Source organism: Osmerus eperlanus, chromosome 2, assembly GCF_963692335.1.
Source record: "Osmerus eperlanus chromosome 2, fOsmEpe2.1, whole genome shotgun sequence".
NCBI lineage: Eukaryota > Metazoa > Chordata > Actinopteri > Osmeriformes > Osmeridae > Osmerus > Osmerus eperlanus.
In genome coordinates this window covers 22,355,727-22,379,000 of record NC_085019.1, presented here as the reverse complement: position 1 = coordinate 22,379,000, position 23,274 = coordinate 22,355,727, and the positions used below count along the sequence as shown (strand labels likewise).

General features: G+C 50.3%; 1 protein-coding gene across 4 annotated transcripts; it reads right to left on the bottom strand.

The window, feature by feature from the left end:
- Positions 1-46: 46 nt before the first annotated feature.
- On the bottom strand, positions 47-23,189 carry arhgap27l (Rho GTPase activating protein 27, like). 4 transcript variants are annotated; one of them, XM_062480438.1, is made up of 19 exons: positions 23,074-23,189; positions 17,168-18,521; positions 8,053-8,646; positions 7,735-7,944; positions 7,522-7,602; positions 7,002-7,172; positions 6,144-6,224; positions 5,941-6,000; positions 4,913-4,980; positions 4,689-4,776; positions 4,343-4,444; positions 3,963-4,103; positions 3,614-3,707; positions 3,347-3,469; positions 2,995-3,093; positions 2,801-2,878; positions 1,944-2,078; positions 1,544-1,649; positions 47-1,219 (listed from the first exon to the last, which is right to left on the bottom strand). In XM_062480438.1, the coding sequence occupies exons 2-19, from the start codon at positions 18,452-18,454 to the stop codon at positions 1,042-1,044; spliced, it is 3,696 nt and encodes a 1,231-aa protein (XP_062336422.1). In that variant the 5' UTR covers positions 18,455-18,521; positions 23,074-23,189; the 3' UTR covers positions 47-1,041. The 4 variants fall into 4 exon arrangements, with proteins under 4 accessions (XP_062336422.1, XP_062336424.1, XP_062336425.1 ...); XM_062480440.1 differs by having other exon boundaries at positions 7,002-7,130; XM_062480441.1 differs by lacking the exon at positions 5,941-6,000.
- Positions 23,190-23,274: the final 85 nt, after the last annotated feature.

Below are 23,274 nucleotides of genomic sequence, written 5' to 3'. Positions count from 1 at the left end.
TAACTCAAATGTGATTTAATTATACTAATCGAATTAAACAGATGAATTGTGTATAGAATTTAAGTTATTTTATTATCAGAATATTAAAAGAAAGTAAAATGACCTCTTATGTACAGAGAATATGATTTAGCAAATGCCTTGACATATTGTACTTCTTATTCTGTATTAACATTAACACTATAAAATAGACATAATGTACAGCTATATACTCTATCACAATACAGTTCATATGTTTGATCCAGTGCTTCCAGATGCCTTGGACAACACTCATTGAGGTTTACATTTATTACTAAATTCACTGTATTTGGACAAATGATATAACACAACTTTATAGGCAAGTCCCCATCCATAACATAAAAATAAAGAAAATAATTCTTAGTGGCATGTCATTTGCTCTCCAATGTATTATCAAACTCATTGGCTGGTCCATTTATAGGCATTGTGGTATGTTGTTCATGGTCACATTCAGCAGTTATCCAGCTTCAATTAAATGTATTATTTGTAAAGAAACACACATTTAACCAGGAATTCATTCACTCTACAGACACTAGTCTAGGCATGCCCTTGTACACCATCCATACAGCACAAATCGCTCTCCAGAGTTACACCTCACATTTTCTATGTTAAACTATACTGTTTAGGATACCTGTCCTTATTGGACTTAAGTCATGATTATTTATCAGGTAAACATCTCTTCCCTTTTGACTCCTTTCCCTGTGTTCTTGAAGGCTATGTACCAAAGACACATTTTTGGAGATCCTTGGGTTGAATCTGTACAGTTAACAGTGGAAGGTTTAGGATTGCTGCAGCGCAGGTTCTGTCACGCTACGTTTTCATACCTGTCAACCCGTGTACCTGACAGGAGCAGTCCATGTTTGTTTGTTTGTTTATCCTTATTTTGGGGTGGGGGTGGGGGGGGGGGAGGAGGGAGAGGGGGGGGGAGGATTAGCTACCCCTATTCAGTCTTCTTAGGTATAGACAAGTTTGACGCTGAGAGACTAGGGCTTGTCTTAAGGGGCAGTCAGTACACGTCGACGGAGCTCAACTGGGGGCGAAGACCACCTCGTACTCGTTGAGGATGAGCTCCACGATCTGGTTCTGGAACACCATGTGGATGGTGATGTTGCCCGACTCCGTCTGGGGCCGGAGCAGCGTGGGGCCGAACACGATGGCCAAGCTCTGGACCGACATCCGGTTCACCTCGCCGTACTCCGCGACCCTGGAGAAGAGGAGGAGGGAGGGGAGGAGAGGGAGAGAGGAGGAGGGAGCGGAGGGGAGGAGAGGGAGAGAAGAGGAGGGAGCAGAGGAGGAGAAGGCACAGGAGAGGGAGAGAGGAAGGCGTTGAGTCGTCATTCACCTTAAGGTCATCACCGGCACAAACATCGATTTCATTGGTTAAAAAATCTGAGTGTGGTTCTTGAGGGTCTGGGTTGGTTGTGTGCATTTCTATGGGCGTACGTGAGGCCCTCTGTGACGTTGCTTGTGAAAAGGGCCACACTAATACGATTTCATTTTTTGACGCGTGCTAACAGGAAGTACTCACTTGCGGAGGTGTTTGAAAAGGTGCTCCATGGTGTCGTGGTTGGGCAGAGGAAGGGACCGAACCAGATCCTTCATGTACGACACCTTCTGTTTATAGTCAGAGATTTCTACCGGATGAAAACCACACACCCACGTGTTAATCCCTGATTTGATCAGCCTGACCCCCGAACCCTGACTTACAACAGGTGATAACACAACACAACAGATTGTGACGATTAAGGGCTGTCCACTCTCTCTGATTATGAGGACATGATATGATGCTGGCCTTCTCTTATGAGGTGACGATGCCGGGGGACAGGAGAGGGCTAAGCTAGGGTCAGGGGTCAGGGGTCAGAGGTCAGGGGTCAAAGGCGAGGGTGCTGAGAGCACCGTTGTTCAGCCACGTGGGGCCCCACACTTACTGATGGCAGCGATGAACCTGTCGAAGAAGTTGTAGGGAAAGAGAGGCTCGGGCATCTCTCTGAGGAACAGCTTGAGGGCACCCGCGATCACGTGGATCTCCTCCCACTGACCGTCCTCCAGGTCCAAGTCCTCCTCTGGGGGGGGGGACAGAAAGAGGGGAGAGAAGAAGAAGATGGAGAAGACAGGATCAGAGAAACAGACGAGAGAGAGGGAGAGGGAGAGACGGAGAGAGAGAGAGGGAGAGACGGAGAGAGAGAGAGGGAGAGAGACGGAGAGAGACGGAGAGAGAGAGAGAGACGGAGAGAGAGGGAGAGACACGGAGAGAGACGGAGAGAGATACAGAGAGAGGCGGAGAGAGAGACAGAGGAGGGAGAGAGAGAGAGAGACGGAGAGAGAGGGAGAGACACGGAGAGAGACGGAGAGAGATACAGAGAGAGGCGGAGAGAGAGACAGAGGAGGGAGAGAGAGAGAGAGACGGAGAGAGAGAAAGAGAGAGACAGAGGGAGAGAGACGGAGAGAGAGAGGTAGAGAGAGAGACGGAGAGAGAGGGAGAGAGAGAGAGAGAGAGAGAGAGAGAGAGAGAGAGAGAGAGAGAGAGAGAGAGAGAGAGAGAGAGAGAGAGAGAGAGAGAGAGAGGGAGAGGAGAGAGAATGAGACAAGGTGAAGGAGACAGAAGGAGTCAGGGACAGATGGAGCAGCGAAAGCGTGAAATGGAAAGCAAGCGGAAGGTGGGAGGAAGAAGAGGAGGGGGTTGATCACTTTGCAAGATGTCCTGACTGTAAATCAACCATCCCCCCTCCCCCCCACACACACACACACACCCACACACACAGTCTCGAGTGGCGCACCACCGTACCGTGATCTGCTTTGTGTCGAAGCCTCTGGATGACTGCCAGGTTCCCACTGACTCTGTAGATTCCATCTATGTCCAGACCTGCGGGGGGACAGCTCAGCGGTTACCTTCCCCTCCAACACTCGGCTCCAAACACATACACTCCAAATCATCTTGATCCTCGATCACAAGTGTGTGCGGTGTGTGTGTGTGTGTACCTCTCCTCTCCACCGCTTTGATGCACTTCTCAACAAACTTGGGGACGGTTGTGTTTTCCCTGTGACACAGGGTGTCCAGGTGACAGCCGAACACACTATCTGGGAGGATGACAGACAGGATAGGGCCTCAGCTGGAAGATTTCTCACACAGAAAAGCTGCCGCCACAACATGAATCAACAATTTTCACCCGAACACTCTTTAAATATCGTCCCTCAGTTTAGCTGTAGACACGCGTTTCATCGGCTGAAACAAATCCACCATGACCATCCACATCACGTTGATGAGGATGGCATAACGACCACAGTACGAAGGCAGGGGAGGCGCGTCAGAACCGTCGCTTCCGGGACGAACCTATTATGTAGCCCTTCTCCTTGACGGACTGCAGGGTGGGTCTCCTCTGCAGGAACTTGCGCAGCTTGGTCCGGACGCGCCCCTGCTCCGAGTCTGCGGGGCTGCTGGACCCGACTTTGGTGGCTGGAGGGGTGAGGAAAGAGAGAGGCGGAGACGGACGGCGTTACGGCTCCGGGGACTAGAGTCACGTCAAATACATACACGCCTGTACGGCTCTGTGCTTCGAGGTCGAGTTAACGATCTTGCGGCTGCGGTGCGGAGACGTACAGGCCCTCTTCCTGTCCTTCTCGTCTCTTTCGGACGGTTGAGGGGACTTCTCCATGGGTTCCAGCTCTTCCTCCTCCGACAGAAGGTCCTGCTCCTGGGGAGGAGGAGGAGGAGGAGGAGGAGGAGAAAGAGGAGGAGAAAGAGGAGAAGGAGGGGGAGGAAGAGGAGGAGAAAGAGTAGGAGGAAGAGGAAGAGATGGAGGAAAAGTAGGGAGAGGAGGAGTTAGGGAGCTGTTACTCCAGCTGCAACTTGGTCAGAAAAGCCATGGTGCTGAGTCAGACTAGCTAAAGCCTGCTAAGTCAGACTAGTTAAAGCCCGCTGAGATCAGCTGGTGGGGTCGTGAGCAGACCTTCTTCTGGGGCTTGTGGTCCGCTGCCTCTGGGCTGGTCCTAAGCTGTCGGATACTCTCCTGGATGACCTTGAACCAGTCCCAGATGATGCTCTCTGTGTCGTACTGGACCAGGTACTCACAGCCGTGGCGTGTCTTCAGCTGAAGAAGGAACACAAGCACGCACACACTGTAACAATAAGAGATGTGTCTGTGATGAACAAATCAAATGATTGCACTTATGCAACCCCAGCCCTCCATCCCCCAGCCCTCCATCCCCCAGCCCTCCATCCCCCAGCCCTCCATCCCCCAGCCCTCCATCCCCCAGCCCTCCATCCCCCAGCCCTCCACACCCCAGCCCTCCACACCCCAGCAGGCTTCAAGACCCCAGGCCCTCGTACCTCCACAACGTGCTTCTTGCTGGACTTGTCCTTGGAGGCCCAGGCCAGACTGGCTCCTCGGAGCTCCACCGTGTGCTCTGGCACAATCTGGTTGGATTTGTTCTGGAGAAACAGGACGACCCCGAACACTGTTATAAAACTGTCAGAGACTGAGCCCTCAGCGGCATATAACACAACTAAACTCAACTGAACTTTGCAAGAATGGGTTCATCTCATGGTGACCTTTACTATTAATAACCACAATAACACCTTTTATTTATTATCTGCTTTTCTTTTAGTCTAAGGGCTACATGCACTATTGTCTAGTCTCCAGTGTGTGTGAGGAGAGGGGAGGGGGGGTACTTACAGAGTTGCTTGTGGGGGCAGATTTGGGATCTCTGTGGAAAGTGAGGATTCCTCCATGCAGCACAGTCCAAGACTGACCCCAGTTCTTCCTGTGGAGGAGACCAGGGAGAGAAGGATTCAGGCCTACAACTCTCCACAGAGGAACCATGGGAAAATTACCGTTTGCTGGGCGAATGGCCGTTATCCACTTGGGTGGCCAGGTGGACGTTCAGCTGTTATCCTAACCTGAGTCTTTTCCCGTGGTCGGCAACTTTGGTTTTGTTCAGGATCCCTGCTTTCTCCAGCAGGTGGCTCTACAAGACGACAGACGCACAGTTCAGCTCAGTTGGAACGAGTCGGCAAATGTATTTCAGGTAATGCCGACCGAGCGCTTTTGAGTACCGTTGAGGTAGCAAAAGCGCTACGTAAATGCAGGTCCATTTACTTGCAGGATCCCACAGGCTGCAGTCGAGGAAGTACACCCACGTCACAAGCAACATCCTAGCACAGGAGTTAGTATCCATTGCCTTCGCTTATCTCAGCTCCGCCAAGTGAACTGCCTCTTGGCTGACTTTCAGGTCACTTTGAATTCCTGAGTTATGACTCTTGCACCAGGCAAGCCTTGAAATATGACTCAGGTATCAACATGGGTGTGGTCTGTGTGTGCGTGTGTGTTATACATGCCTGGGTGTGTGCCTTGCCAATTCATGGAGTTCTAATATGTTTGACTTTCCTGAATCGATTGCCTATAAAACTACAACAAACCCGAACCTTTGACCATACCTAGTTATTACCCTCAGACTGGTGTTGAGGGCAAGATGTATCTAAAACATCTAAGAGGGTCTGCTGTCTGACTGCAACACAATACAACCAAAGTCAGGTGTATTCTACAGCGCGTGTAACAGCAGAGGCCTTCGTTTAATGACCTTGTCCACTAGGGGGAGTCTCATCAACGCTCAACAATTAGCGGCATTTTCGAATCAGCCCACAACCTCAGTGTTGCTAGAGCCATGCAAAGAAAACTCCTACCAACATGTCGACGTCAACCCATTTCTGACGCTGAGCACGCTGTTAGGAGAAAGCAAGGCGAGTAGTTCACCCTAATCCCGACACCGCTGTAGCAAGCCCATGACAGACTGACGTTTTTAGCCAACCTTCTCACAGGATGTTAGTTCCATCATCAGCAGCACACCCACACACCACCCGGAGCCATGGTCTCTCTGGCCCACTACCCACAATGCATCTAGCAGGCCTCCCCCGCCCTCAGAACCTACGTGGAAGAGAGGGGCCGAGACGTGCGACGACAGTCTCCTCCGCAGTTTCAAAGGATCGGCCTTTTCGAAAGGAAAACACGGCAGGTCTCATTGTTTAGGCCGTGTGATGTACATGGTAGGGGCGTGCGGGCTCTGTGTCATGTGTGTGGTGGGGCGTGGAGAGGCCCGAGGGGGGCCTGGTGTCGGGTTCTGCTGGTACGTACGGATGCAGGGTTCTCCGGGGAGTTCACAGAGCTGGCGTCGCTGAAGTCCGACACGTTCCGCTTATGTGTCGGGAAGAACTTCTGAAACGAGACAAAGAAAATGAAACGGGTCAATCCGTTGTACGTTTATAGCAAAGCATAATGTAAGTTCATTCCTCAAATAGACCACGGTCAACCCGAAGGTAGATTCCTTATTATTTTTACTGGACAGGTTCAAAGAAAACCATTCGGAAAAAACTCCTCTGCCAACTGAGTTCACTTTCGGGCAGCTCTGTTCTAGAACTCTACTCCAAACCCACAGAGTGATTGTATCCTCTTAATCCCCCTCTTTCCCACAGTGGTTCCTCCCATGTGGACACAGTGTGTGACCTCTAGAGAGGAAGACAAAGAGGCAGGTGTTTCCACAGCCTGGATGAGGGGGGGAGGGGGGGGGGGGGGGGGGGAATGACATCACTTCACGTCATAAGAGCATTAGTGAGGTTCTGAAGGCCAGATATGTCTGCCTGAGACCAGTCCCCAGTCCAGTTGGTCGGTTTGAACAGATACAAACTGGGGTATTCCTAAACAGACCCTGGTATGGCTGTCATACAAAACCCCCACTAACGATTGTCTTTTTTTTAAATGTTGTATCTATTTATCTTTTTCTTTATTGAATATTCGAAACATACAATATGTTTACAGTGAAGCCGCTCGACAACTACATCCTAATCATACAACCGATTCCGATTCAGTGCGGCCCACATAAGCGCCCGTCGCACAATCGGCGCACAATTGACGAGCCGCAAAACGCCCGCATTACAAATGGTGGGGTCCCGGCGAACCCCTCATCCTGACGTCCCCGCCCCTCATGTCTCTCACCGTATCCTCGTACGGAGGGCCAAACTGCGTGGGCCCCACCAGGATGGTGTGTCTCCAGTTCTTGTGGAGCAGCGGGACATCTGGGTCCAGTCCGTTCCCCACGCGGAGCTGGCCGGGGACTGCCAGGCACTGGGAGGGGACAGGGGCACCTCTTACTGAAGGCTGCGTTTCCTTGTGAAGAGGGTTTGTGGAAAAACAAGATATTCGGCGTTTGTTTTTCGGCCCATTCGTCTGACTCACTCCGTCTCTCATTCACTCCCTTTGTCTCTCTCTCTCTCTTTCCCCCTCTCTCTCTCTAACAATAATAATATGGCAAAATAACAGACAGCATAATAACTCTTTCTCTCTGTCTCTCTCTTTCTCTCTCTTTGTCTCTCTCTCTTTGTCTCTCTCTCTTTGTCTCTCTCTCTCTCTGTCTCTCTCTCTCTCTCTCTCTCTCTCTCTCTCTCTGTCTCTCTCTGTCTATCATCCATGCATTCTCTGGTTCATTCACCACAGTGTCAGCAGCACACGCTTGTACCTCCGGAAGGTTCCACTGTGACCTGGATCCACCTCTCAAATAATAGTAGGTCTTGCCTTTCTCATCCTCCGACCTGATCCACTGGACACACACACACACACACACACACACTAGTTACAATGCTGCATCAAGCACCACAGCCGTCCCAACAGGGACACGACCCAAACAAATCGTTTATACGTGACCAAAAACTACAGTCTGTCATGTCCTTACCTGCTCCTGGGTGCGTTCGCAGGTGTACAGGGTCCTACCATCGTGCTCTATGGTGCGGGTCCAGCCAGCTGGGGCGCTTACGTCCAGGCTGGCCCGGGGGATGACTGGACGCATGCCCGGAACTGGCGCCGGGTCTCTGGGGTGGACGGAGGGGGGCTTGAACGGCCCTCCAGTCACCTCTGTGGGATAGTCTTCCTCCGGTAGAGGGGGCTGGAGGCGACAGCAATGGAGAGTCACGTGAGGGGAGAACATGTTTCTGTCCTCTGTAACTTGTTGAGGCACCGTCAAACAGTGACTGCTGTTCCTTGAATAGCTTACCGGCCCTTCGCATAACTTCCTTTCCTCGGCTGCGCTCTCGGAGCCCGGAGAGGAGGGGGTGGTGGGTTCCGGCGCAGCCCAGGATGTGGCTCCCGAAGTGGGGTTGTAGTAGTAGTGTCTCCCGGAGGTCTCATCCAGGAGCTGCTCCCAGCTGGAGCTCTGCGTGGAAGCGGAGGAGGGGACCGGGGATAGGGCCGGAGAGAGGGCCGGAGAGAGGGCCGGGGAGAGGGCCGGAGAGAGGGCCGGAGAGAGGGCCGGGGAGGGACCCAGCAGCACTTCTCTGTCCCTGGGGACGTCCATCTCCACGGAGAAGAGGGCTGGGGGGCTGAGGGGGGAGGCCCAGGAGGTCTTCCCAGTGGCTGGGTGGTAGTAGAACTCCTTCCCGCTGTCCTGGTCAGTGTGAACCTGCCATCCCTCCTGCTGACCCTGGGAGGAGGCGGGGCTCGCTGCCCCAGGGGAGGAGATGCAGGAGGAGGGGTCGGAGCCGGGGTTGGGAAGGGGGGTGGCGGGCAGCACTGCGGGAGGCTGTGGGATGTTCTTCTTCAGGTCTGTGACGTTGGCGTAAACAGCGGTGTTGGGGTTAGCATTCTCCACCTGTACAAGAGAGGGGTCAGATAGAGGTCAGGTAGAAGCCCAGACCCGGTGAGACAGAGGAGGGCTGTTGAAAGGAGTTTGCTAAACTGGATTCTAACAGCGAACACGAGAACGATTGAATTGTCCTAAAAAAGGATCGCTTTAACAAGACGACGTTTCAAAAGCGAAACGGTCGTACTTCGTCTCGCTCTCTGTCCCACAGATGGGCCTTGTTCCATGGAGAGTGTGTGAGAATGGAGACGACAGCTGGTACCTGGGCTCCGTCACCCCCATTGTGCGAGCCATCACTCTGGTCCACAGCCCCTCCCACTCTGACCCCACAGCCCTGCCAACTCTGACCCCACAGCCCCGCTCACTCTGACCCACAGCCCCGCCCACTGACCCACAGCCCCGCCCACTCTGACCCCACAGCCCATCCCTATGCCCCATGGCTCCTCCCACTCTGACCCACAGCCCCGCCCACTCTGACCCCACAGCCCATCCCACTGCCCTATGGCTCCTCCTACTCTGGCCCACAGCTCCTCCCACTTTGCAGTGGCACCAGGGGGCCCATTAACCCTGACAGGGAAACCCGACCTCCTCCGGGAACCCTGGGAGAATCATCAGCGGGACAAAGGACAGAGGTAGAGAGTCCTATTTCTTCTCTTCCCTCTTCACCCCTCCTGCCCTCTCCCTTGCTCTCTCCCTCTCTCTCTCTCTCTCTCTCTCTCTCTCTACTCTTCCCTCTCTCTGCACCTCTCCGCCTCTTAGGCAAAAAAGACCGTTGAATCGAATATCTCTCCCTGAGCACTTTGACAGCGAGAGGAACCAACACCGAATCCACCGCAGAGTGGCCGTCTCACTGTTCCCCTGCCGTCACTGTTCCCCTGGCCTCTGAAGACGTCAGCGGGTGAACAGTAGAGAAAACGCGGAAGACACAACAACTGGATTTTTCCATCTCTGACTGCCTGTCGTTTATCAGCCGTGCTGGAAAGTGTTCCCTTGTCAGACAATCTGCAGCAGAAGTGGGCCTGTCTCACTAATGGTTATCCAAAGCTCAGAGTGCGTCTCTGGGGAGAGGAAGTGAGCTGCAGCAAAACATCCCAACTTGAAACCCTCGACATTTTCACTAAGTGAGGACGGAGATATCCCTGTGGCCAACGGCCTTCTCACACTGCAGTGAGCTGTAGAGAAACGCACGCAACTCGTCGCGAAACAAGCAAGAATCGCATTTGACCCAGACGTTTCTAACCCCACGAGATTGTGCCAGCATGCTTAAGCTATAAGGCAAAGCAGAAAACCAAAGCCTTGTTTCAGAAAAACAGCAGGCGAGGAGGGAATGAAGCTGATCTAGGCTATTAAACAACAGTTAGATCCAACCAAGTAATTTGATTGGACAAGAGGCATTCCACGAGTGCTGATAATTGGCTATTGCAGCACTGGAACTTTTAACTAGACGTGATTCACCCTTCTTGCATTAACGACCGCTATCTATCTAAAGTTATACTGTAACAAACTTCGCAAACTAAGATCAACATGAACATTTAGAGGAAATGTAGAGGATACAAAGTAACTGCCCTCCGGTAACGTGTAGTTCAACCTATACAAAGTTGCAATCAGTAGTTGCTTTTGTATAGGATTTTTTTGTTGTTGCTTGGCAACAGTCAGAGTTGCAGAACTATTTTGTCAGGGCCAAATAAATCCAAATCTTGTCGCTTTAAATAATAAACGGCACTCGTAGAACCGTTGAATAAAAGCAACATCACACTCCGGGTCGTGCGTTATTGCCGAATATCAGTATGGCTAGATGACAACCGTTAATCACAGCCGTGTTTATTTTCAGAAATACATTTACATTTAGTGTGGGGAGTCAGGTGGCTGAGCGGTGAGGGAATCGGGCTAATAATCTGAAGGTTGCCAGTTCGCTCTGGATAAGAGCGTCTGCTAAATGATTACATTTACATTTATTCAATTAGCAGACGCTCTTATCCAGAGCGACTTACAGTAAGTACAGGGACATTCCACCTGAGGCAAGCAGGGTGAAGTGCCTTGCCCAAGGACACAACGTCGTTTGGCACGGCCGGGAATCGAACCAACAACCTTCTGATTAATAGCCCGACTCCCTAACCGCTCAGCCATCTGACCCCAAATACCACACACCCTGTTGTGTGATTAAACTGACACACAGCCCCAGTAGTGGACGTACCTGGCGCACATGGACAATGCTCCTCAGCTTGTACCTGAAGATACCGAAAGCTCTGAGGATCAAGTCACTCATGGTCCTTTCCAAAACACCAAACATTCAAGCTGTACTGCCAGATACAGAATGCTTGACCTTTTCAGAGGAACACTTTCAGACTTGATTCAAAAGCAGAAGTGAGTTAGCTAGCGAACAACATCTGAGAGTAGCCCTTGTTCAGACCGGACCAAGTATCAGTTCCCCCTTCGCCAGAGGATGGGAGTTTACCTTACATTTCAAATAAATGATGAGAGATTGGGGAACTGCAAGATGTTTGCCTATCCAAAACACAACTTGGGGAAAGATTTGCAGATTAGTCTGGCACTGGAAGAGGACCTCCCCACAGAAATAGTTAAATGCAGACACACTCCCTTCTGACCTAGACATACAAAGCCAGACATATACACACACCCCCACACAAATACACACAAACACACATGCTAGACCCTTTACTTAGTGGAGGCTTTCATCCAACTGTCATTTCCTCTCGTGAAGAACCAATGAAGTTTACATCTTAAACAAACAAGTGGGTTGTTTGTGTACAACTCTTGACATCCTTCAACCAAGATAGTATACACACACACACACACACACACACACACAGATACAATTCAGGTGTATGTAAAAATAAGAATACTTTAAAACACACACGTATTTAGTCATATAGGACTAGCCTACACAGTCTGCCTAAAGCAAACAGCATCTAGTTTTGAATTACATGAAAACCAGTATTTCAAACCAGTATAGATGGTGAGACATATTAATACAGGAGAGTGCATGGACAGAGGCTGTGTATGACATCTATGACCTCGCAAACAGAACACACCAGAAAACCACTCCAAAGACTCTTCCAGGTACCAGACAATAATTGTTTTGTTATTCAAATAGAACCCGTGACACACCCTTAGCAGCAACCTGGCTTAGTAAGCCCCCGCCCTCACAACCGCCTCACAGAGCCGGCAGACACAGGGACAGCGAAACGAGACAGGACTTACAGTCCATGCCACATAGCTGCTACCCAACACCACCTACGTCATTATGACTGTGTAAGGTGGGGTATAATAGCTGTTTGATGTCCTTACACTGTCCTCTAAATGCTCTGTGGCTCCTCCTGTTTGTGACTTGACCTGTGATCATCCAGGCTGCCACTGCAAACCAACTCGTGTTTGAGGTGTGCGAGCAGGGAATCAAAGAGAAAGGCTCGTGACTCCTAGGTTTCATTTTGTATCACCTGAGAAGTTCTCCTTTGTGGTTCTGACAGTTATCACAATGCCTGGAGGTCATGCAGAGAAGCCCCATTTCGAAACAAACCTCGGGGGGAAATACAACTTCACAGAAACAGGTCCCATTCTCTACAGATAACGTCTGAGTGGGTAGTCAGTGTGAAGATAAGAGTTGGTGGAATCCTCAGATATGCAAGTTGCAGAGGACCGAGCAATCACACTGAAAGAGTGCTGCCTCTTCAAAGTGAATGGAGACAATCTCAGGAACCACCATGTTCAGACACAGCAAGCTTACATAAATTCGCACCGGTCCTTGAGTCAACCCTATCTTGTTGAGTTGATATGCCCTGGCATATTATTGTCACAGGGGTGAAAGTGATAAACCACCCTTCACGTCTCACAATAGCCTTTCTGCTGGCTCTGTTAACCAGGACATAGTCAAGACTTATTTACTTTTTATCATGTGACCTCCTGTCAATGATTCATAGCTGACAAGAAATAGTCAAACTGGCATTCCATTCCCTTCCCGATGGTACAGCCTATTGACCCTCCATATCACTGCTTTCCTGATGACCACAGTTTGTCTCACCAATGTAGGGACATGACCACATCTGTGATTAAATGGAGTGTGTTGTACTGTCCGAACGGAAAGCATTCAGGCTCGCTAAGAAGGTGGACTTGGGATGTGGTTACCCCTTGGCAGGAAGCGAGGACCTGACAACTGACTGACAAAACACCACAGAACGAACCTGACACATTTTACACCAAGTAACTCACAGACATCCTTGTTAGTATGGGCAGAATCCACACATTCCATACCCAAAATACAACTATCTGTAGTTTTTCTTAAAACATATAATTGTGTGTGTGGCTGGGATACTAAACGGAGGGTCTGGATAGAGAAGAGAGACTGGATTCTGAATGAATGACTTTGTCCCGTACTGGCCAATCAGCATCCAACCTTTGTCTGGGGCATCCAGTGAAGACACTGCCAATTCATCACACATTGATCAAAGTGGCAGTCAGAAGTGGTTTACTGCAACCTGCCCGGAGAAGTATGGATTATCTTTGGCCCATTAGGTATTCACATGCTATCTTGTCATTATCAGATAAGCATTTCAATCAGGATCATTAGTGGAATTTATTGATCTTGTATCACTGATTTTGGTACTGCAAGAGTTACTACTGCTAAGCATTAATGTGCTCTTCTCATTAAATCATGACTAAGCTAAATGGTTCATGGAAGTGTAGGTTGTCAAATTTGATTAGAATGCATTAACACTGTTTTTGCCTGTTGATACATAATCAACAGGGCAAAAGGCGAAAACACATTTTCAACTGATTGTCTCACATAGACTTCATTACAATGTCTGACGTGCATTATGAACCTCTACAAACACTACGAACGCAACCAAAATGATCCAGATGTTCTTTTTTTACCTGACATTCGGAATGGAAAGTTATTTGCAGAAGTACTCCGGTAGGTCAACAGTCAGGGCCGTTGTGAATCCCTTTTTTCTGTGTTCCTGCCTAGTTGTCCTGTGTGTTCCCAGACTACCTCAGTTCTTCTCCTTCGCTGCCAGGTGCAGGTAAGCTAATGCCTTCCAGCAAGTCTCGGGGGAGTGGCTCAAAGTGTCAATGTTAACTCTTTCACGTCCAGTCTCTGAACGCTTCGTATAAAGTTTAAAGACGTTTTTGCATACACACACAGGAGTTTTACATAGTCTTAATTACATTCAGTTCTCTCAGTACAGAAGAAGAGAAGAATGAAAAAAGAATTTACAAGTTCATTTTCTGTCTCTGTCTCTCTCTCTCTCTCTCTCTCTCTCTCACTTTCTCTTGCTCAATTTCTCTGTTGGGTTATGAAAATGTGTGCGTTTGTGTGTGTATGTGTGTGTACTTGTGTGCATGTGTGTGTTTGTGTGTGCATGTGCATGTATGTCTGTGAATGTGTGAGTGTGACTCCATGTGTCTGTTTGTGTGTGTGAATGTGTGACTGTGTGTCCATGCGTGTGTGAGTGTGTGTTCTCCAGTTGTTTGGGATAAAAGCAGTTGGGTTTGTGGTCCTACAGGAAAGGGCCCCTCCTTTGTTTAGTAAACCGCCCAGTAAACACCGCCCAGTGAACCAGGGGTGAAGGTGGTGGTCTCTGGCTCGCTGACTGATCGACTGCCTGGCAGAGGGTCAGACAGGGACCTATTTCCCCATCGTATGGTTACAGCACTGAACACACCTTAGTAACAGTATAATTACTTCAGAATTTGGGGTTGAATACCATTGGATTAAATACCATTCACCCTGCCCAAAGTATGCGTCGCTGTTTGGTATTCCTCAACAGCCCAATGTATCCAGCCTGGCACCCCAAAAGCGTCTTAAAACAATATCACGCTTTTTTGGTATTTTCCATTGACGTGAAGCAACAGAGCAAAAAACGGAATGGTCGGAGCCACACAGTATCCGTAGTGTGCCAAAGGCAAGGAGGTGGACAGCCACACAATGAGGGTGAAATCTTATCCTCTGTTATTGTACAGAAACTCAAGGAGCTCTTTTCAGACAGTGGCTCTTACTTAAAAACGCGTTTGTTGCTTTAACACGTCCTTCTGAAGTCCTGCAAAACAAATCAGGGTTCCAACGTTTTGTATTGAGACGTTTTCTACCACACCTCACTCTTCACGTGAGGTGTGGTGCTGAGTGCTTCACCTCTCCAGCAGAAACCTGTTGTGTCTCATCTTCTTGGCTTCTTTCAGGAAGTGTTAAGAGCCAATTAACATCCACAGAAGGCAGGTAGAGATGTAGGGAGGTCCAAAAAGGTAAAGGTTGTTTCCTGCAGCATGCGAGAAACATCTAGAACTAATGGTTGAGCTCAAACTAAACTGACCACGGAAAGAAAAACATCGGCATATCTTACGACACAAAATGACCCATATCAAACACAATTATCCTGACCACATAAAACGACAGGATCTTTGAACTTACCCAGAGTCTCTCTATCACAAGTTTCAGGTGTATTCCAGAGATTGGTAAACGACTTTCTGACTTGGCGCCTGTGCGAGAAGTCAAAGTTTTCTTCCTCTGCGCTCTGGGTAACAAGTGTATAATTTTTGGAAGTATAATTGCATGTTTCCTGCATCACAACCCTAATGAACCATTCTGGCCCGATCGTCCGGATAGAGTGTGGCGCTCTGTTCCGGCTCTCCGAGGGAATGGCTCAACTTAGTGGACGGCTACTGCTTGCTTCACGATCACATCACAGGTGATATTGTACAGGTGACTACAGGATAGTTTGACGAGACCCTATAGTTTGTTTAGCGCACGCAGCTGCATTGTGGTGACATGCTTTAGCTCAAGCGATGGGCCATGTTGACATGACTAACAATCACCTGTAGGTCTTTAATTAGACACGGCTACACACCACTCTACTCCCTCTCCTCAAAGCCCAGACACACACCTCTGGTGTCTTCTGGGTTTCTTCATGATTCCAACGTCGTGTTTTTCCCTGACCGTATTTCCGTATTTGAGAGACTTTCGCCTTTATGTATTACACTTGAAGTGAAATAAAACCAGTTGACTTCCTCAACTGTCGAAATAATCGTGCTCGCGAAATACACGCCTCTTCTATTGCTTGAAAAAAAAGGTATTGTGGCCTTGCCAGTGTTTGATTTTCCTCTTCCTGGGCAGCTGTACACAACACTTCCTGTCCTGTGCTCACGGCCCAAACCAGCCCTCACATCCTCCGCTGCCGTAAGCCCAGCGGACCGGCCCTGGTATCTGACCCTCTCTCTTCCTCCGGGTGTCATTGGTCCCAACCGCCTGCCTTTGGCGTTATCTCTGCCACCCAAGCCTGCCTGTGGACCCGCAGCCTGGGCACTGCCCCCTGACAGCCTGGCCACTACCTCCTGACAGCCTGGGCACTGCCCCCTGACTGCCTGGCCACTGCCCCCTGACTGACGCAAGCAGGCCGAAACTACACCGGCGCTGTGTGGGGATTTTGTCGACTAGACATTGTGTGATGTCACAGATCAAGCTGGTCCCCAAGCATTGTGTTTCATGTCCTCACTTCCTCCCCTTCACTTCCTCTCTCCATCCTGGAAACAGAGTCACACAGATACCAGGGTGTTTCCACAGGCAATCTCATTGGATGACGTACAACTTTTTTTTTTCTGTCTGGACCTTTTAAAAAAGGTGAAATTCTCTTCCTGAACTCAAACATTTAGTTTAACATTAAAACTGCAGCCTACTATAATTTTATTGTAAATGAACAGAGTTCCAAAAGTCAGACACGATGAATCTATAAAATGAAATGATTTTTTTAAATGTCTTTTTTATGTATAATCCACAAGATTTCCCGGCCAGTGGGACCCTGGGTAATCTTGTTTAGTCTTGCTGCTTTCCTCCCTGAGAAAAAGGATTGCAGACAGCGCCCCCTAGTGGCACCTTGGGTCACAAAACCTCAAACTACACCAGACTAGAGTGCCCGTGAACTCTGACCTTGAACAGACACCACACCCAGTGTCCCAACTATCTGCAGTGACAAGGTTTTCACTAGTATCTTTGTGTAGAAGGAGTGAGTGTTTGTGTTTTTCATAGGCTCTGTTGAAAAGGGTCTCCCCTGCCAGTCCTACTTCCTGTGCAGGAAATATTATTGCAGAGCCACTCCCACAGTGTGAGTTCATGTTTCGACTGTTTCAATGTCTAAGGATTGGGGATATGAACAACATAGAGTTGTGACCTAGCATTCAGTTTGCCTAATCCAACATGTATTGTATACAGGGACGACCTGCCCCTGCCTAAAGAATATTAGCTGTTATCTCTTAGATATGACATGTAAACTATGCCCTCTGAACTACACCAGTGCCTTGTAAAGCCTTCTGTTTCCGATACATTGAAAACACATAATCAGTGACATCTATCTTACATGTGACAATACTTGAGGATTAATAAGAATAGGATTGCCTATATTAGCCACAGGAATTGTAGTCAGTGTGCGGAGCTGTTTTAACACAACAACAAGTATAAATCACTGGGTAAAATCCACCAATTGGAATAAACTTTCAGATTTTTACTGTCCAAGGGAGTGGTTACCTGTTTCTGTTGGGAAGGTACAGCAGCCGTGGCAACAGGGTAGGGTCCAATCACAGCAGGGGCACCAGGGGAGGGGCCAATCAAAGCAGGGGCACCAGGGGAGGGGCCAATCACAGCAGGGGCACCAGGGGAGGGGCCAATCACAGCAGGGGCACCAGGGGAGGGGCCAATCACAGCAGGGGCAACATGGGAGGGGCCAATCACAGCGGGGGCGCCAGGGGTGGGGCCAATCACAGCAGGGGCACCAGGGGAGGGGCCAATCACAGCAGGGGCACCAGGGGAGGGGCCAATCACAGCAGGGGCAACATGGGAGGGGCCAATCACAGCGGGGGCGCCAGGGGTGGGGCCAATCACAGCGGGGGCGCCCGGGGCCTCAGGGGCGGCTGGAGGGCCTGTGTCCCTTATAGAAGACAGATCCAGGTTCAGGTCCATTATGGTTTCATAAATATTCTCCGAGTCCTCCTGCGATTCGTCCTTCAGATCTTCGCTCGACACCTCCTCCTCCTCAAGATCTTCCTCCAGCTCCAGAGGGGAGTCCGGTACTTCTGGGGATTTCCGCGTGACAACGGGCTGGGGGATGACAGGCGTTTCGACCGGTATGGCCTGGGTGGGTCTGTGGAGCGGGTCCGCTGGGCTGAAGCTGGGCACTCTGGGCTTCTGCTGCTCATCCACAGACAGAGTCTTGGAGGAGCCGAAGAGAGAGCCTGACTTGAGGCTCGTCCTCCTCTTGGCCAGGGCGCAGTCGTTGGCATGAGGCGAGGCCACGACCTCGGGGGTGACGGGAAGGTGCGGGTGAACGCCCGTCGGTTGCTCACCCGCACCCCCGCGTTTAAACGCGGGCGGCGGCGAGTCGTGGAAGTCCAGCGGGACCCCGAACGTGGACATGCGGTTCTCCGTCTTCCTGTATCTGCCAGGTGACCTCAGCCTGATCGTCACCTCATCGCCGGGCCGGCTGTCCTCGCCACGCTCCGGTACAGAGGGCCTCGGAACCGGGACCGGGACCAGAACCGGAACCGGGCCTGGCACCATGATCGTGTCTGGGGATGCCGGGTCGGCAAAGTCCAGAGGCGAGGGCAGCTTGGCGGGAAGCTCCTTGACGTACTTGGCGGGGATGTAGAAGGGCTTGGCCCGCTCGTCCTTGCGGACGTGCCACCAGTGGTCGTTGGTCTTGGCCAGGAGGAGGTAGCGTTCATTGGGTTTGATGGACACCGGGGCGCCGTCGCGGCCCGTGTACTGGTACTCGAACTCCACCAGAACCAGACCCATGTCGCACCCCAAGGAGGTCATCGCTACGGCCACTCCAAGGGAGGGGGGGGGTTGACCTGCAAGACTCAAGACTCAAACCGCCGTCCTCCTGGGCAGAAAAAAAAAGAAACCAGTGGTTAAGAGAAAGCAGAAGGTACACAGCCACAAAACTTAGCAACAACACAACAATCCAACCACAGATGCTATCAAAGAATCTTAAGACACACGGCGGAGGCAGCACATCCTGTGAGGCGTACGCATGACGTTGTGTACAGTGGCACACGTCGAGCTGGTTCGAGCTGTTGCAACGCCCTCCAAGTCCTCTGAATGCCACTGGGTAAACACAGCACATCTGACCATGGCCCCGGCCCACACCCACTGTCAACAGATCATATTTAACCTAATGTCCCCACAGGGATGCATTCCTCCGCCTGGTGACCCTCACACCAGCAAACGTGCCTGTGATCTCTCTGTGTGCCCTTCCGCCCCGCGGCCCATGTTCCCCAGATGCATGATATGAAAGCCTTGGATTGGTGAGCCACGTCAGGTGGGAGGTTCTAGTGTAGTCTAGGCTCCAATCGACTGGGTCGAGCTCAGTGCCATCACTTCTGCTCCTCTCCTCCACCATGCAGAAGCGGGCAGTTCGGCATGTGGAAATGACTTCACAGTTCAGTGACACAGTTCTCTGTTTTCACGTTTTTAGAAGTCATATCGGGAACTTGGTCCAAAGGTTGTGGTTATGTAGGCGTTTGCCCGTTTTAGGACTGAAAAATGCCAGGCAGACGAAAAGCCAAATCAGTCCAGACTGACAAAAAAAAGAAATGATCCGAAACAAACAAACAGACAAACAAAAAGATACATTCGATAAAGAGTTCAGCGGGGACGGCACCTGTGATCTGCCAAGAAACTGTCACGTGAAGAATGAAGGTCGACTGGTGAATCTTCCGTACCAGGCCTTAAGCAACTTACAGAACCGCACACCCCTCCCTCCCTGGCTTGTTACTCTCAGTCAGTTATTTAAGCCAGCCAAACCCTCTCCTTCAGGACTTAATGAATATATGTACAGCTTGATTTGCGAGAAGGTTGGTTTTGTGGTATTTGCAAGGAGGTTGGTTTTGTGGCAGTTCGATTCAGACGGTTCCTTCCTGTCCTGGTCTGAGGCTCCGCCCACACGCAGGGGACAGGAAGCATCTGCATTGATCTTGGGGGCGCTCCAAAATATACCGTGACACCTGGTCAGGCTACTTCTGGAACATGTGTGAGGTAGCTGTCACCTCCGGTACAGGACAGATGAGTCACATGAGCGCATGAAAGTTCTACATCCCTCCCGCTTGTGCCACTGTGTCGTGTCAAAGTGACAACAACTTGACCTCTCGCGCTCGGGCCTTGGTAGAGACGTCAAAACAAGTCTTTCTCTCTCTATCTCCCCTCACTCTCCCTCTCTATCTCTCTCTCCCCCTCTCTCTCTCCAGCTCCAAACACAGCAGACCACAGACCTCAAGCATCTCACTTATCTGTGACCACAGATCTACGCCACACATTAACTGCCTCCTGTCTACTGCAAACACACAGTCAATGGTGGTTGAGGGCTACAGGGGCTTAGAGTGGCTTTGATGTCATCATCGCTCTTTCAATTCAACATCTACAATCGCCTGCATTAGCCCTCTTGATTACACTATACTACCGCTATACAGCCATGTTCCTGTTAACTATCTGAACTGTCCATACATTTCCCATAACACCTCTTATAATGCTATCAAGGCTATCCAATCAGCTGCATCCCCAGGCTGCTGGTCCAATCAGAGAAAGGAGGGGGAGCCTGGCTGGTTGGTTCTGTGTGTTGTGTCTAGGCGGTCGGTCTGGTCTAACCTGACTGTGGCGACACCAGATGAGCTCGGGGACTAAACAACGTGCTATCTAAAACCTCGGGGAGGGAGAGGACAGGCGAGGCTGTCAGGGTGATGTCCTCTTCTGCCATGTCTGCTGATGAGAGATGGAGAGAGAGAGAGAGAGAGAGGCATAGAGAGAGACATGGAGAGAGAGAGAGGGGGGGGGAGAGGAGAGCAGGGAGTGACAGGTAGAGACAGAGATGGAGATTGAGAAAGAGAGGGGGGAGAGGAGAGAGACAGAGAGAGAGAGAGAGAGAGAGAGAGAGAGAGAGAGAGAGAGAGAGAGAGAGAGAGAGAGAGAGAGAGAGAGAGAGAGAGAGAGAGAGAGAGAGAGAGAGAGAGAGAGAGAGAGAGAGAGAGAGAGAGAGAGAAAAAAGTGTGAAAGAACTGTTCCGGCATTACTTTGTTGACACTGTACACAAAGGCTCTGTTGTGTGGAACTCGAGAACCACTCCTATGACTGCACCCTGCTCGCGCCACCGTCTAACACCTTCTCCAACACATCCCCAAGATGCCAACTCGGCCACAAATACCATCCAACAACAGCAAACGTCCAGTTCAGCGACTGCTGACACCTCATTTACAGCAACCGAGCTACTCTGGCTGTGAGCAGGCCTGCTCCAACATGTCCCAAAGAGAGTGGGCCCACTGCTCAGGACGCCATCCTGGGGAGAGCAGAGGGAGGTGGCTGACACGAAGGAACAGCCCAGCCCACTCGCTCCTACCCGGAGCAGAGGGAGGGCGGCTCTGCACCAGAAGAGCAATCCTGTGGTTAACCAAAGGCACAGAAACCCAGGGAGGGACGGATCCTCGCCTCAGAGATAAAGCTATGCTAGCTTGTCCCCGCACTCTTCATATCCATATCTGAGCAGGGGGGGAGCCACCAGCGCTTTGCGCTACCAGGTTTGAGTTTCACATGGATGCCTTTTGTTGCTCAAATGGGAGCACAGGAACCTGTTTGACGACCGCGAGGGGAAAAAAAAGAGAAAGAAGAAGAATGACAGATATGCCCGGCACCATGATTCATCATGTCGGTGCAAGTCTGAAAACAGGGCCCTTCCCAAGTAAAAAGCAGTTTAAGCTTGCATTTACAGGATTTCGAGGAATACAAAGCTCTTTCCGTACACTTTCATAGAAATCTGCCAACAGCGAGTTTCACTGCTTTGCCTCTCATTTGCACAATGGTTCCAGATGTGAGAACAGATAGACTACATTAACCCCCCCCCCCCCCAAACCCTACAGAATTAGCTTACAAACCGTTAGCGTCAAAGCTTGAAACGGATAACCCGAGGTGCACATTCTAGGTGTGCGAGCCCGGTATCTTCCCAAGTGAGGAACACCCTTTTGCTGCTGGAGGAGGTAAAACAATAGGAGGCAAATCCCATTCAGTGGATGTTTAAACACGGAAACCTCTCTTCTCCCTCCCGCTCTGCTTCCCCTGACCTCGCTCCCTGTCCCTGGTTCCTGCCAGGAAGTCCAGACGGCTGGAAAAGAGGCCCGCGCACTGCATGCATGTGTACGCAGTGAGACATTGTGAATTTCTGCGTGTGTACTTGTGTGTGTGTGTGGGGCTGGTTCCTGCAGATGTGGGCCACCCCTAAACTGTGGTTCTCCACACTCCCATGCCTAACTCCTCAACCCATCCAAATTTAGCTCTCTGTGTTCTCTCCCCTCTCATTTTCGTAACCTTTGAATGGGACTACCCTGGGTTCCTAACAGAACAATGGCGTCGCCCTAGAGCATTTCTGCTGAGGAAGGACAATGTTGGTTGTAAATTTGACAACAATACATAGCTGGAGAAGAGGAATAATGATGGGAGGGCCCATGGAACCACATTTTTTTCAGTGCACTCAAGCAACAGCTCACCAAAATACCTGTCCTGCGTGTGTGTGTGTGTGTGTGTGTTTGCAAGTGTGTGTCACTATTAGAGCTGTAGACCTGTAGGAATGTTCCGTATGTGTGAGTGCGACCAAGCCTGGGACTCTCCCTTAGACACCCACCCAAACCAGGCCAGGGCAGGAATGTGTTCACACAACAACATACACTCTCACTCTCTCTGTCTCTCACACGCACACACGCCCCATTCTCATCACGCTCAAAACCTAGGTGTCACCCTGTCAGAAGCACGCAAAGGTCGGCGATATAAAGTAGACTCATGCTGTACAGTAGATGTATGAAGTCTAAAGCACATGTGGTCACCAAGAAGGTGACCCATAACCACGAGAAGAGGCCATGAGATGTGTCATGTGACGCGATCGTCATTCACAGATTGATCGGCATGTGACTCACAACAGTGGTTGAACTTTCACCTCTCCTCTCATGTGCTTGGTCAACACATCACAACAACAGCAACAGGAGCAATTGAAGGATGTTCAGTTTTTTGGATATGGGTTGTTTTTCTACAATCCAATCCCCTGGTCCTCGCCCTTTGGCTTGCAAAATTAAGTTCCTGGTTTCCCATAAAACCCTCCAACAACATTTCCATGGGAAGCCTTCTGTCCATCCCCTATCACATCCTACACGGCACACAAATGACTTATTCTGATAAACCTACATCTACAAAATGTATACATTTTCCTTTTGAACTTTGATGCGAAATGCCCAAACCAATGTCAAAACCTCCCATTCGTTGTTCCGTTCTAAGAATCTAAGACGAAAAAGGTTCAATCAAACCTGTATTGGTAAAACCCGGGGTAAATCGGACTCACGACAAGCTAGTCAACAGTGAACAGTAAATACACGTCTTAATTCAAGGCTAAACTGACACTTTACCTGGAAGTTGGGGTGAGCTGAATCATCCTGGAGTTAGTTTCTCTCTCCCTCAGTTTTCTTGCCACAGTCCCAGATCACAGTAACAGGTTGTTGTGTTTCACCCCTCTCCTTCTTCTCTCCAGTCGGAGCCTTTCCTCGCTCTGTCCTTCTTCCTCCTCGGCCACTCCCCCAGCCCCTCCCCCAGCCACTCCCCCAGCCCCT